We start from the raw sequence: 15096 nt of genomic DNA, 5'->3' as shown, positions 1-15096 counted from the left end.
ATACCTGACTTGCCCCAGACTGTATTACACACCTGCTATCTTCAATAGCTTTACTGAGGCCTCAGTCAACAAACTTACCCCAGGGAAAGGAACATATATTACAGCCTCTTTGCTGATTGTCCTGAAGACCAAGAAAATCTAAGGCAGTTAGCAGCAATTTCGTAGGTACTGAGGCCCCAGACAAACCTATCAGAACGCAGTCTTTCCTTTCACAAGCTCATCAGCTCCCAAGAAAATTCTGACCAGAAAACAATGTCAAATCTGAGAGTGGAGGAAACCATTTCTGTGCAACCTGTTCACTTGCCAAGCTGACTAGTACAGCAGGTTGTGCCTTCCCTCCTGCCACTACCTTTCACCTACAGCAAAAGCAACATGGCCTCCAGGATGGGGGATATAGGGCCATCATCCCACAGAGCCCTAGGGGGACACACTACTGCTGCTCAGACCCAGACCACTGTGGAAACCCTGAGGTACAGGAGGAGCTACAGGTCCAGCAGAGCAAAGTGACAGTGGACCACCAGCCTGGCTTCCTGGGAACCCTGGGCTCTAAGGCCACCCCTACACAGTGAGGGCAGCACCCCCTAGAACCATAGCTATGGTCTTCAGGTCAAGGATTCTGCTCTGCCCTGCATACAACTACACCCATACATAGTTATGTAGAACTCAACAGCTCAATAGAAATCACTTCTGATTCTTTTACCTGCTTACCTGGATCTGAATTCTTCTGTAATATTTTTAATTAATCCAGGTGGGCCCTTCTTCAGGAATAATGAACCCCAATAACTCAAAATTACAGAGTGTTCCACATGTCCAAGGTGTATCAAGGACATTATTCCACCATGAAGACTAGAGAGACCTTCCCTACCTTCATAGATTCAGCTTGTTAAGTAGAACATACATGAGCCTTAGTTTGAAAAGACAAAGACGCTCTCTCTTTAGCAAATAAATAGACAAAAGGGCAGGGAAAGGGGATGAAGTGCATCATAGCCAGCCCAGGAGAATCCCCTGGTCTTACCATTACATGTGATGCTTTCAGATGGGTTCTTAGTACCTAATTTTGAGGGAAAGAGTGGAAGGAACTAGCCAATGCTTTTGCATGCTTAGTTTCTGCCCATGACACTGAACTCAAGAGAACTGAGACCTTTGAAGAAACCAAAGATGGTTCAAATGACTCGGGAGAATAATTTAACTCGGCGCTCCTTGCTGACGAGTTGAAGTTTCCTAATTGTAAAGCAGAACCAGCAGCCACTGACACAGAAGGCCTACCCCGCAGATGGAGAAGAGATGAAGCACTGAAACTGAGCCTGACTGACCTCCCCAGCCCTGGGGGGCAGCGCCTCCTTCAGGACCAGCAAAGCAAGTTCTCATCATCAAATTGGCTTCAGAGCAGAAGGCTTATTAACATCTGGAGATCCAAGGACTCTCTTCGAGGCTTGGAGACCAGAGGAAAGGGGACATTAGAAGGGGGGCGGTCCCCAGGGCAAGGGGAGTCTACATTGTTGCCCCAAGAGAGGTCACTTCCCTCCTAAAATGCCTGGGATTTTCCACATCAGTCGGGGAAAGTAACAAGGCAAAGCACCGACAGCAAAGCTGCAAGGGCCTCCTCATTGACCTCCACGTACAGGTGGGATCCGGCACTGAACAGGCTGATGTGCCCCTGTCGAGGGATGGGGAGAGCTTGGCACAACCCCAGCACACCTTTGCCCTCAGGAAAGCTCAGGCCAGAAGAAGAAGTCACCAGGAATGATAATCGGGCATCAGAGTTGAGACTGTGCTGGCCAGGACTGGGATAGGGCCAGGCTAGGAACTGTCCAGAGCTCTGGTCTCTAGGCCTGGCTGTCCTCCAAGATCAGTCAGCTCTTTCCAAGTAGACACACCACATGGCCCTCATAGTCTCTCTCCACGTAATACCACTGCTTTTCCCAAAGCAGACATTTCCCAGAGCCTTACAGGCCGGCTGTCAGCTCAGCAGGACTCCATCCCAGAAGAAGCTGTTAAATAATCCACTGTTTCAGTCCATAAACTTCTTATGACTTAGTGTCAAGTGAAACTACATTCTGACAGCAGTGCAAGTTCCCTAGTACCCAGTGACTTCTCTTTTGTTCTTGGAATCCTCCTTCTCACTAGATCACAGACCCACCTACTCCCAATCCCTGGAATAAAGACAGTACAACACTACATTTGAACCTGTGAGATGTGGAGAACACGTCTTTTCCTGAGAGCCTAAGGCCAAATGGAAGTTACTTTTTCTCCTTCACCTTGAATGCACTGATGAACTCTCTAAATGGGACCCCACCACATGTGGGAGAGCAATCATGGGCAGTATTCTGAGGGGCACAGCTAGGACCAGCCAGCCTGAATAAACCAAAGCTACTTGGTTTCTCTTCTTCCTGCCCATATGTTCACATTTGTCCTGCCTCTCTTGGTCTCAGCTGCCAGTCACTTCAAAACAGCTATGGTGCAATCCAGCAATTGAGGTTATTAATTAATAAATGCTGACAACATGGCCTTTCCTGGTCATTTGTATGTATTAAAATATGATGCATGAGTTCTCCAGCTGGATTATTCATTGAGATCCAAAGAAAGGAAGCTATCATGGTGGAGTTGCAGATGTTGCATTAACGCTTGGGAGCAAAAGAGCCCATTTCTCCCATAAGTAAATGCCAGCTCAAAGCATTGATGCTAATATAGATCCTAGAGGGCTAGTGATATGCAAGATATCTTCTAACCTCCCCAAACTCTGCATTCTCATCTCCACATAACTTGCTCTTTCCTGGCTGCCAGAAGCATAGGATCTGATAAAGTCAGACCCCCTCACCCTAGTGGGCCACTTTTGAGACTTTGAATAATGATGATGACCACGGACAGGGAAGGCTGAGTGCTTGTGTCATAAAAACACTTGGCAGAAAGCCTTGGAAATGGTGTAGGGGAAAAACAAACTGGGCTCAATATCCAAATTTAGAGCCCAGATCTGAGGATCTTTATGTTCTCAAAGAAGAGGAGAATCCATTTTCCCTTCATTTTCCACTTTTGCTGTAAGGCATTTTCAACAAAACACAGAATTTCATTTCTTCAGAGGAAAAATAACTGGGAGACCAGCTGATCTCTGGCACGGTGGCTGCACTCATTCCCAGCGGGCAGGCCCGCACGTGGACCAGCGGAGCTGAGCTCAAGGAGCTCTCCGACACAGACCCCCAGCCGCAGGATGCTGCAAAGAGCAAGTGTTTCCTGAGGCATGACCACATGCCAGGGAGTTTTCATACTTCATCTCATTCAGTCTTCACAACAGCGATCTGAGAAGAATTGCTTATTATCCCAGTTTTGTTAGATGAGCAAATAAGGGCACGTATCCTTTGGTAACTTAGCCAAGGTCATACAGCAAGGGGCAGCAGTGCTGGGTGTTAAACCCATGCTGTACGACTCAAAAGTCTGTGCTCTACAATGTAGAGAACTGCCTAGGTGGCATCCACACAATGGGGAATTATAGCATGTGTATATTTGTGTACAAATTTGTATACATGTGTGTACAGTATATAAACCAGTCATGTATGCAGAGGTACCTAGGTAGCCAAGAAAACCTCACCCAGATCAGGGTAACAGAATTTCGTTGAAAATACTGTGGGTCAGGGGCTACCTTAAGGAGAGGAGCTGGAAAGGAAGATTTACTTTTTCTTTATGCCCTCATGTCCTGTTTGAACATCTTATCATGTACGTATACTTCCTACTTGAAAAACTTTTAATTGAAAAGAAAAATCTGTATGTTGTTGTTGAGGCACCGACACAGGCAGAGGGAGAAGCTGGTTCCGTGGAGGGAGCCTGACGCAGGACTTGATCCTAGGTCTCCAGGATCACACCCAGAGCTAAACCACTAAGCCACCAGGGCTGCCCCCAAGTCATATTTTCTAAAACATAGATATATATGAGAAAAAGCAATCCCACACTACAGAGGCTTTTTGCAAGCATCACAGTGGGGCTGGGAGAGGTGGCTTCATTCAGCGCAGGAGAGAGGACTCGGCTGGCAGTGTCTGAGTTGCTCAAGACCAGAGAATAGTAAAAGCGAAAACATTCAATCATTCTCTCCCATTTTCATTTTCAAAGAAAAAACCCCACTATGGCCACAGGACCTGCCTCTGTTTAGAAAGAAAGTCAGTAAAAGAATGGATGACCTCACTTTCCCCAGCAGGTGGGTCCTAGTGTTGTTCACAAAACAAAACTGGAATAAATCAATTCATATTTTAAATACCCTAGCAGAGGTCCTTGTATTAGCAATCCTGATGAGATCTTCCTTGCAAAGCAAAGAACCTGATTGTGATAACACTGTGTTTTGTATTTCTTTCTTTTTGTTTTGTTCTTTTTTTTTTTTTTTTTTTTTAATGCTGTACAGAGGCCCTAGTTTCAGTCTGGAGCCAATCTTCTGAGCTTCCTGGATGTCTGAGAGACTGGTAGGTCAGCTTGGTTCTAGAGCCCATTTGCATGAGACCAAGGACTCTCCAGCAAGAGACGTCATTAGAAGGTAGTACAGGCTCAACCGAATAAGAAAACCTAGGGCAAGCGTGATTCAGAGCCTCAGAGCCTTGTCTGTGTTTGGAGATTCCTTCTCAGGCACCTCTGGACTCAAAACAAGCCGTACAGCAGGAGGGAGCTATGAACACAAGCTCTGGAAAATGTCACAAGGTCCTCCTTTGACATCCCATCAAAGAGGTGAGTAATATTCTCTCCATTTCTGCCCCGAACCAAATGGGTATCGCTAACTTGAGGGCTCCAGCAGAGACAATACTCACCTGGGCTTCTCAAGGTTCCCCCCTCAGAAGCAAGATCACCCTCTTGCCAGCAGTGGGACAGCATCAGCAGCACATGACACAGAGATCCAAGTCTTCACCAGGGCCCCTGCGCAGAGAGCAGGGCTGACGCTGACCTGGATGGATTGGGCTGGAAGAGGTGAGCAAGAGAGTGGCAGATGCCTCATGGTGGCACAAAGGGGTCATGTACATACATGCACTGCACACTGTGCCTGGAAATGCCTGGAGACAACTGCACGAGATCTGGGGGCAGTCAGGTAGTCCTGCAACAACAGCTGGTAGCAGAGACAGCCAGGGAAGGGAAGTCCCGCAGATGGCTCCTAGTGGCATCTTACTTGTAACCCCAGGCTAGTGGGCTGTGTTGTGGTCTGAGGAAGCTCAGGTCTAAACGTCTTAGGTTTTCACAAATATGAATTAACTGGAATGCTAAATCCTAGCCCGCTAATCTGGTAATTAAAGTATTTTTTTAATCATAGCCTTAGCTTCTCACCCTGCCCCAACCCCCGCCACCAAACTTCGTGCATGACTTCAGCTTTCCTTTCCTTCTTAAGACGTGCCAAAATGCTGAGTCACTAATAAATAAATGAAAAAAATTAAAAAGCAGAAAAGAAAGTAAAGGAAGAGAGTGATCCTGCTTCTTAGCACTAGCCTTCGTAATGACCTAAGCGGCACTTCTTCCCCCCCGGTTGTGATTCCTGTGATGCTAAAGGACGTCACATTGCACAATCTTAATAAGGTTTCCAATCAGCCCCACCCGCCCTGGCCCCACCCCCAACAAAGATTTATCAAAGTGGGTTTTTCCCGAGAGTCTCAATATTAGAGTCTCAACCCCCAATAAATATGAGACTGGAGATGTCTGAGGCTCATTCTGCCCTCGAGCCCACCAGGAACGAAAGAGAGCTCCATCTGCCCTCCAGGACCCCAGCTATGAACTCCCTCTCCACAAGTAAGTGAAGGAAATCCCTAGCCCTAGCCTGCTTGGCAGCCGGGCCTGGCTGAGGGAGGGGTGTGTGTCCGCTGGGAGGGCTGGCCGGCGGCCAGCAGCCAGGAGCACAGCTCCCCCAGCTGTTCAGTCGGCTCACTGGCTGCTCTCCCTTGCCTCCGGCACAGGCGCCTTCTCCCTGGGGCTGCTCCTGGTGATGGCTACTGCTTTCCCTACCCCGGGACCCCTGGCAGGAGATTCCAAGGATGATGCCACTTCAAATAGTCTACCACTCACCTCTGCAAACAAAGTGGAAGAACTGATTAAGTACATCCTCGGCAAAATCTCTGCACTGAGAAAGGAGGTGGGTAGGCTCAAATGAGGGTGATAAAGGGCCTGTGTGGGCATTCATCTCCTGGCCCCTGGATGTGGACCAGGGCTTCTGCACTGGGAGGTCTTTGCTAGATTCCGGGGCAGTTCAGATTTCAGGCCACAGAAATCTGAACAGACAGGGCCAGACTGTCTATTGTACTTCTTTTCTGCTGCTGGTCTCAGGGAGCTCCTTTCCCTCCTGGAAAATACACAGTGGGGCTGAAATCCATGCCCCCTGGCCCATTCCCAGCTCCATACTTGGCATGAGCTGGGCGGCACTGACTCTCGGGACTTCCTTTTCCCTAGCCAAAAAATAAGGTCTATCAATCTTCTTTGTGTCTTTTGGACTTTGGAAGGGTTAGCAAAGTGCCACCTGAAATAAATGGTGAGCTTCTCAGGACATTCACAGGACTTTTAGGTTATGGAGGTTCAGTGGTTAGGGACTCCCCAGAGTCATCCCAGATGCGTATATGATAGCCTACCGAAGTGGCAAAGTCATGGGTAGGTTAAAGCAGCTCCAAAGTTTTAAAGGTAGTTTTAAGGTAGTTTGGCTCTGTTTGGTGGAAAGGAGAGAACATAGGAGAGAGTTCTGAGAACCCTGAACCAGCTTTGTGATCTTTGGCAAGTTCCCTACCATCTCTGGGCTCCCCTCTGTAAAACTGTGGAATTGGGCTAGATGATCTCATAGGTCCTTCTAGCTGGAACATGATATAGTTCAAATTATATTCACCTAGTTATCATCCAAAATGCTGTCATTTATCAAGTACCTACTATGTGCCACATACTTTATGTAAATATTATGTCTCATCTTCACAAAAAAACTTACAAGGAAGGAGTTTCATTGAAGAGATACTTGAAGAGGTAGGGACACCAAGACTGAGGAGAAGTAACAAGTGTGAAGTCTTGATGAGCCCAGAATTGAACCCAAGTGTGCCCATCTTCACTAGACCATGCTTGGCTAGGTGTTAATGTGCCATGACTTCATTTTCTTAGAGAACCTTGAGTCCTGGTAAAACATGACTTGGCCCCCTAGTGGTGTTTGTTTTAGGGGCACTTATGTGATAACTGCTGGTATTCCTTCCCAGATGTGTGACAAGTTTAACAAGTGTGAAGACAGCAAAGAGGCACTGGCAGAAAATAACCTACATCTTCCCAAACTGGAGGGAAAAGATGGATGCTTCCAATCTGGGTTTAATCAGGTATGAACACATAACACTTACTTTTAGCTATTCCTTAGTCAAAAGTTCTCCCTTTTACCTGCAGTATCTGTATGCATATAGACCAAGGCAGACAACAAAGAAGGGGATAAATGTACATTTCATGAGGAGGCCAACTTAAATCTCTCTAAAGGCAACTGATTTTGGAATGGCATGGTTAGAGGATAGCCCCTCTGTGTTGGGATTTTCACACCTGTCAAACGTTAGAAACCCTAGCAGGTTCAACTAATTCATCCTGAACAATGAATTCTCTTCCTAAGGCTGCCCTTAGCGGGATCCAGGTCTGCCCTCCCTGGAGAGGTCATTCTCTTCACCCTTCTCCCTTCAGACAGTGAGATATCCTGAACTGACTTCTGATTAGTCCACAAAAGGAGGTTTCAGCCCAATATTGACAAGGGCAAGAGTATAGCCAGAAGGAAGAGTATTAAGGAGAGAATCAGAGAAGGACTTCCCCTTCCAGCATCTATCAGGCTTTGGGTAAAACTGATTAAATGATATCTCTGTCCAGATAGTTAAAATGGGGCAGCTGATGCTGTCTGACATCTCAAATATGATGCTCAGAAGTATTTGAACTTCTCTGGAGGGGCAGAGGGAGAAGTTGCTGAATTATAGCAATTTTAACTTTTAAAATGGATTCTGTCTTCCTAGCAATAATCGATTTCCCTATCTTTCCTCTTAGGAGACCTGCTTGACAAGAATCACTACCGGTCTTGTGGAGTTTCAGCTACACCTGAATATCCTCCAGAACAACTATGAGGGTGATAAGGAAAATGTCAAGTCTGTGCACATGAGTACCAAGATCCTGGTCCAGATGCTAAAGAGCAAGGTAAGCATTTCCTTGTGCCCTCCCTTGATGTGAGGAAGACAGGCTCAAAGACCAGAGCCTAGACAACTTGGAGATGCAAAGCCAATTCAAAAGAGATGGCCACACGTAGAGGAAAGGAGGAAAGGATCTAAGAAATATTTCCTGATAAAATCTTTTTTTTTTTCCTTTTGGCTCTCTTCTGCAAAAGAACATCAATAATCATGCTTAAAACTATATTAAATGATTTTAACAACAACCTCTACTAGAGCAGCTTAAGAAATAGGAAAAAGATCTATAGAGGCAGAAGGAAGCACATCCGATCCTGCTCAGTGATCCATAACAAAGAACAGAGGGAAGAAAACTTATTTTAATTATTAGCAACTGATATTCTTGTCATTGTGGTAGCTTCGACTCTTTCCCCTTACTTTTTGCCAGAAGAGTCAATACTGAGAAATGGTGAAAAGCTAGAACAGCAGGTACCAAAAGCTTTGAGCACTGCCAGCTAGCCATTCAAATGCCACAGAATGGAGGCTTGAGGGTACAGTGGGTGGATGTGTCAAACATAACACAACGAGAAGGGCCCTAGATGGAGAAGCAGGCACTTGGATATTGATACTTCCACTCACTACCTTTTCTAGCTGTTTCCCTTAAAACACTGCTTCTCCCACTTTAAAATGCATACCAAACCCCTGGGGATCTTGTCACAGTGTTAGAGTCTGATCTAGCAGGTCTGGAATGAGACCTGAGATTTGCATCTCTCACAAGCTCCAGGTAATGCCAATGCTGCAGTGCATGAGAAGCACACTTTGGAGGTGCAAGGCCTCCCGCAACTATCTAGACTCATGTCAGTGGGTCTGTGGAACGGTATTTCCTGGTCCTTCTTACACCATTAGATCCTCAGATCCAACTGGATGGGCTATGTGCCACACTATTTAGCATAAGGGAAGACAAGATACCGTGGCTGCCCTCAAGATGCTCATGGTCTAACAGAGATAGAGCAGTGAAGGGGTGATTAGAATTCAGTTGCCATGAAAAGGCTGCACATAGGGTGGGCTCTGAGGAGAGGTACCTCACCCTACCTGGGTGAATCAGGGCAGACAGCCCAAGTAGTCTCCTTCATCCCAAATTTGAATGTCTTCCCTCAGCCCTGAGCACCCCTCCACTGCAAAGAATTTGCTCAATATTTAAATAGTTCTTTTTGCTTCCTTTTCTTTTCAGGTAAAGAATCAGGATGAAGTGACCACTCCTGACCCAACCACAGACGCCAGCCTGCAGGCTATCTTGCAGTCGCAGGATGAGTGGCTGAAGCACACAACAATTCACCTCATCCTGCGGAGTCTGGAGGATTTCCTGCAGTTCAGTCTGAGGGCTGTTCGGATAATGTAGCCTGGGCATCTAAGATTGCTGTAGTTCATGGGCATTCCTTTCTCCAGTCAGAAACCTGTGCAGTGGGCACAAAACTTATGTTGTTCTCTGTGAGGAACTAAAAGTATGAGCGTTAGGACACTATTTTAATTATTTTTAATTTATTGATATTTAAATATGTGATATGGAGTTAATTTATATAAGTAATAGATATTTATATTTTTTATGAAGTGCCACTTGAAATATTTTATGTATTCGCATTTTGAAAAAGTTAACGTAAAATGCTATGCGGCTTGAATATCCTCGATGTTTCGGAGCCAGGTCATTTCTTGGAATGTGTAGGTTTACCTCAAATACATGGCTAACTTATGCATATTTTTAAAAGAAATATTTATACTGTGTTTATATAATGTTTAAATTGTTTTTATACCAATAAACACCTTTTTAAAAAAAAATCAGCAGCTAAGCCTCTATGTGTCCTGTGAAGCTTAATGTGAACAAATTTCTGTCACGGGCACCACTACCAGCCAGAAAGAGCTACAGTCACCTGGAGAAAGGTAGAAAGGAGCACCTCCTGCATGGCGGGCACGTGCTGTATATGCTACATCTATGATGCTCAATCCCAGCCCCTGTACACACTTTTATGGACGTAGGAGAAGGGACTTCCCAAAGTCACCCAGCTAGAAGGTAAGGCACAGGCCCAGATTTTAAATCCAGGTCTAATTGCCTCCGGGCGTCCTACTCTTAACCTTTAGGGTCCCACGGCTTCCCAGGGAACATTTTCAAAGATGTAGAAAATCCCAAGACATGTTAACATAGGGAATGCATGTAAAGATGCAATCAAAAGCCTTTGAAATGACAACCACTTATGTAAACCTAGCAATGTGCACTTCCAAACATTAACTAAAAGTTCTATCTCCCCCCTCTGGGTTCCTTAAACATTACACCTCTCTGCCTATCAAAGCACCTACCACATTGTGTAGTCTAGGTCTTGTTAGAGGAGGCTATAAAGGTCTTGCCAGTATAAGTCATGTACCATCAAACATCAGGACATGACATTTTCTCTGCTAGATTTAAAAACGTCTTAAAACCGATGGGTTTTTCTTTCCAGCCAGGCTTCTTTCTTCAAGAAGGCAGACTATTGTATTTATCTTTGCATCCTGAGCCCATGGCTCAGAACTTGAACATAGGAGGCCCCAATAACCATTTGTTAAATGAAGAAACCATACACAGGTGATCAAACTCTAAGACATCTCAATTTGGGGGGACATGAACTGTTGGTCAATGAGTGGAGAAATTATAAGTACGGTGTCCTTATATACCTTCACCTTCAAGAAAAAAATGCAAGAATTTGGAAGAAATAGTCTAAGAACTTCTAGAACAGGCAATGAATAGTCAGTATGTATATATCTACAACCATTTCCTTTCCCACCAGCAGTATTCTTCATGGTAAGAGAGGAAATCTGAGTAATTGCACCAGAGGCCCTCTATCCCATCTCAAGGTTGTGCTGGGAATTTAGTAAAGATTCCCCCTTTTCAGCCCCAGCAGTATGAAGATTCTGTCTTCTAATAAAGCTTTCCTCACTCTGGCTACCATATACTTCTTCCTCCATGAGAAGAATCTGCTGAGCAAGGAAAGGTTCACAGAGGCAAGAGCTGAGAGGGGCCAGGCAAGCAGGACAAACCAGGAATGCCTGGGTGGCTCAGATGGTTAAGTGTCTGCCTTCAGCTCAGGTCATAATCCCAGGGTCCTGGGACGGAGCCTGCATCTGGCTCCCTGCTCAGCAGGGAGTCTGCTTCTCCATCTCCCTCTGCCTCTTTCCTGACTTGTGCTCTCTCTCTCTTTCTCACTTACTCTCCCTCTCTCAAATAAATAAATAAAATCTTAAAACAAAAAGGATAAACCAACTCACATGCTCTAAGAATAGACTATATTATTAATGATAATAGCAATATAAGCATCATTGAGTACTTACCATTTGCCACACTTGGTTCAATGTACGTATTACTTCAGACACATTTATTAACCAAAGGAGCAGGAAGTCTAAGCAACTTGTGTAAAATCACAAAGTGTGTAAATTCCATAGCACACTTCCTGTTATCCTTTCAAATCTGTTCTCCACTTCTTCAGAGTAATAGAGTTTGAATTGGACCTGTGGATCCCCATCTAGAGGCTCATTTCCCATTCTCCTTTGCAGGTAGGTATGACTATGCTGGAAAAAGCACATAGCTCATTCGAAAAGTCTGCTTGTAAGCTTAGCCCTTAGCTGGCATCTGGCAACTTGACTGGCAAATACTTACCTACATCAATCTAAAACTTTCCCCAATGGTAAGAGTGCCTAAACTGTACAAACCATTCATATTAATCATCTGCTTTCCTTCTCAGAATATGAAATTTTAATATGTGCAAAGCAGAGGATGTTCCACTAAAAACTATGGGCATGGAGTTGCTAGTGAATTTCCCTGGTAGACAGGTGTTATCACAACTTGTTGCTGGAGGAATTAAGTGCATCCTGTGTGACTCTCCTGGAAGAAGATTCTTGTAAGTTTGTGCCTGATTTCCTCCAGAATTCAACCCATGTGTCTCTTCCTTTTGCTGAGTTTGCACCTCATCCTTTTGCTGTAATAAATCATAGCCATGTGTATGAGTCCTGTGACTCATTTACACTGAGTCCTGTGAGCCCTCCCTAGTAAATCACTGAAGCTGAGGGTGGTGCTGGGAACCCCCAACAGAGTGGCTAAGTTTTCATCAATGAAACGTGAGTAGAATTGATGTTGTAATTTTACTCTCACTTGCCAAAAAAGATATTACTTGCCCTTCATTTCTAATGTTTCACCTTTCTGAGGATTAGAAACAAATGTTGTGAATCAGCTTCAATCACGCCGAACAGAGTAATACTCATACATTCATTGTCCAATGTGGTAGATAGACAGTAACCACCAGTGTGCATTTAATTTTAATTTTCAATTCACTAAAATTATGTAAAATTTAAAATTAAGTCCTCCAATTTCACACATGCTAGTGGTTATCATATTGGGCAATGCAAATACATTTCCATCATTGCAGACATTTCTACTGGACAACCCTGCCTTAGAAATTAGTGCAGCAAAGAGATGAATGGAACCATGATCACTAAATGACCTCATGGAGTTGAATAAGCTCACCACCCTAGACCACCAATTACTGGACTGTTAGATGATAAGGAAACATACTTCTATCTTATTTAAGCAACTATATTTGAGGATATCCTTGTTAGTGCAGCTTACCCTGTACTCTAACATAGCTCATGATTTATTCTTAACCACAGATGAAAAACATGCATGAAGCAAAGTAACTGTAGGACAGGAGCAGATTCAGAATATCTAAGTAGCACAGCTTCCCTTAGTACCCAGGTCTTTAATCAGGGAACATGCCAGTTGGTAACATTGTCCATATGGGCAGAGTCTAAATCCCAAAAGCTCAATTCTTGCTCTTTCATTGCCCTTTTGTATTATCATTCAGGAAGATTTTACACAAACAATCCATGTAGTTCCTTCTAACTTAAGCATTTGGTGCTATACATTTCCTTGTCAGTGCTGCTATAGTTTGTTTCACAAAGTTTCGTATACTGTATTTCCATTTTCACTCAGTTCAGTGTATTTTTTTTATTTCTCTTGAGACTTCTTTGACTCATGGATTATTCAGATAATTTTTAAATCATCTTTCTGATACCCATTTCTAATTTGATTACATTGTGCTCAGAGAACATACTTTATATTATTTCTATTCTTTAAAATCTGTTGAGGTTTGTTTTATGGTCCAGGATATGGTCTATCTTGGTATGTCCCATGGCTTCTTGAAAAGAATATATATTCTGTTGCTGTTAGGTGAAGTGTTTTATATGTCAGCACCTGTTAGTTGAATTCTTCTATCTTTGACTTTCTCTCTAGTTGTTCTATTGACTGTTGAAAGGAGTACTGATGTTGCCAACTAGAATTGTGAATTTGTCTATTTTTCCTTTTAGTTTTCTTAGTTTTTGCTTCATATATTTTGCAGTTCTGTGATACAGTGAACACACAGTTGGGATTACTAGGTTTTCCTGGTAGCTTGGCCTTTTATTATTATGTAATAATTCTGCTTTGGTAATTTTCTTTGCTCTAAGTCTACTTTATCTGATATTAATACACCTACTTCTGCTCTCCTTTGTTTAAGATATGCATGGTATATATTTTTCCATCCTTTTACTTTTAACCTACATACATCATTTGAACTACTTGAAATGAGTTTCTTGTTTGGGTCAAATTTTAAAAAACACAGCGTGAATCTCTGTCTTTAAGTGGTATGTTTAAATCATTTATATTTAATGTAATTGTTGATACATTAAGCCTCAAATCTGCCATTTTATTTTTTTAGTTTGTGTTTGCTATTTTCTTTTTCTTGTCTTCCAGTAGTTACTTGAACATTTTTAGAATTCCATTTGATTTACCTGTAGTGTTTTTGAGTGTATATCTTTGTTGAGCTCTTTTAGCATTTCCTCTAGGCATTCATTACATTATTTTTAAGTAACTGATCAGAAACCACTGGTTAACATTTTACCAATTTGAGTCAAAGACAGAAACTTTATTTCTCTTTATATGATCCCTCATTTTATAATTGCCTTCATTATTTTCTCTCCATACATTGAGAACTACATTAGACAGTTATCATTTTTGCTTCAATAATCTAACATAATTTTTAAAACTCTAGAAGGAAAATCTATTGTATTCAACTATTTCTTTCTTTTCTTTTGATGTTCTAAGATTCTTTCACCATTCTGTTTTGTTTTTTGGTTAGCCATTCTTTTAGGCTTTACGTATACTGGCAACAAATTTTCTTAGCTATCATCTGAGAATATCTTCATTTCCTCTTCATTCCTGAAGGATATTTTCACTGAATATAGAATTCTGGGTTGACAGTTCTTTTCTTTCAGCACTTGAAAAATGTCTGCCACTCCCTTCCAGTGTTTTATGGTTTCTGATGAAAAATCTGCTTGTCATTTAAATTGAGGGTTTTCCCCCCCTATAGGCAATGGTAATGTGTCATTTCTTTCTGGCTGCTTTCATGAGTCTTTCTTTGTCTCTAGTTTTCAGGTGGGAAAAAAAGCCTAAGTCCTTTATTTATCCTTGACTGACACCAAGGGTGGAAAGTGCCCTTTGTTACTACTGGCAGGGATGGGAGTTCAGCCTTCCCTCTATGCCTTCACTGATGCCATGCTGGCTGAAAAGGAGTGCCTTATTACTGCTGCTCATTTTGATACCACTAACATGGTGAGAGGAGGAGGTGGCCTCATTACCAACGGAGGGTTGACAAAAGTTCTGACTCTCCATTAGCCCCTTCTTATATCATGCTAGTGGGGCAGAGAAGAGCCACTTCCTTACCATCTGGTGGGAGAAGAAGTCCAGGCTCTGCATGTGGTCCACTGACACCACAAGGGCTGAAAGGGGAGGAAGATGAGGGATTCATTACAGCAGGGATGTTAGTCCCAAATCCCTATATAGCCTTCTATATAGGACGATACCATCCCTGTGGGGGTGTTGTAGTGCCTCATTACAGTCTCATGCTCCTCACTTGCTCTCAGCTAGAGAAGGTATAGTGGG

General features: G+C 43.4%; 1 protein-coding gene across 1 annotated transcript; it reads left to right on the top strand.

Moving 5' to 3' along the window:
- Nucleotides 1–5591: 5591 nt before the first annotated feature.
- On the top strand, nt 5592–9935 carry IL6 (interleukin 6). Its single transcript, XM_077855878.1, has 5 exons — nt 5592–5745; nt 5910–6085; nt 7179–7292; nt 7990–8136; nt 9334–9935. Exons 1-5 carry the CDS (start codon nt 5640–5642, stop codon nt 9499–9501), a joined length of 711 nt encoding a protein of 236 aa, XP_077712004.1. The 5' UTR covers nt 5592–5639; the 3' UTR covers nt 9502–9935.
- The last annotated feature ends 5161 nt before the right edge of the window (nt 9936–15096 follow it).

Source organism: Canis aureus, chromosome 18 (assembly GCF_053574225.1).
Source record: "Canis aureus isolate CA01 chromosome 18, VMU_Caureus_v.1.0, whole genome shotgun sequence".
Taxonomy (NCBI): Eukaryota; Metazoa; Chordata; class Mammalia; order Carnivora; family Canidae; genus Canis; species Canis aureus.
Note: the sequence above shows the minus strand (reverse complement) of the source record. Positions and strands in the feature narration are given on the sequence as shown.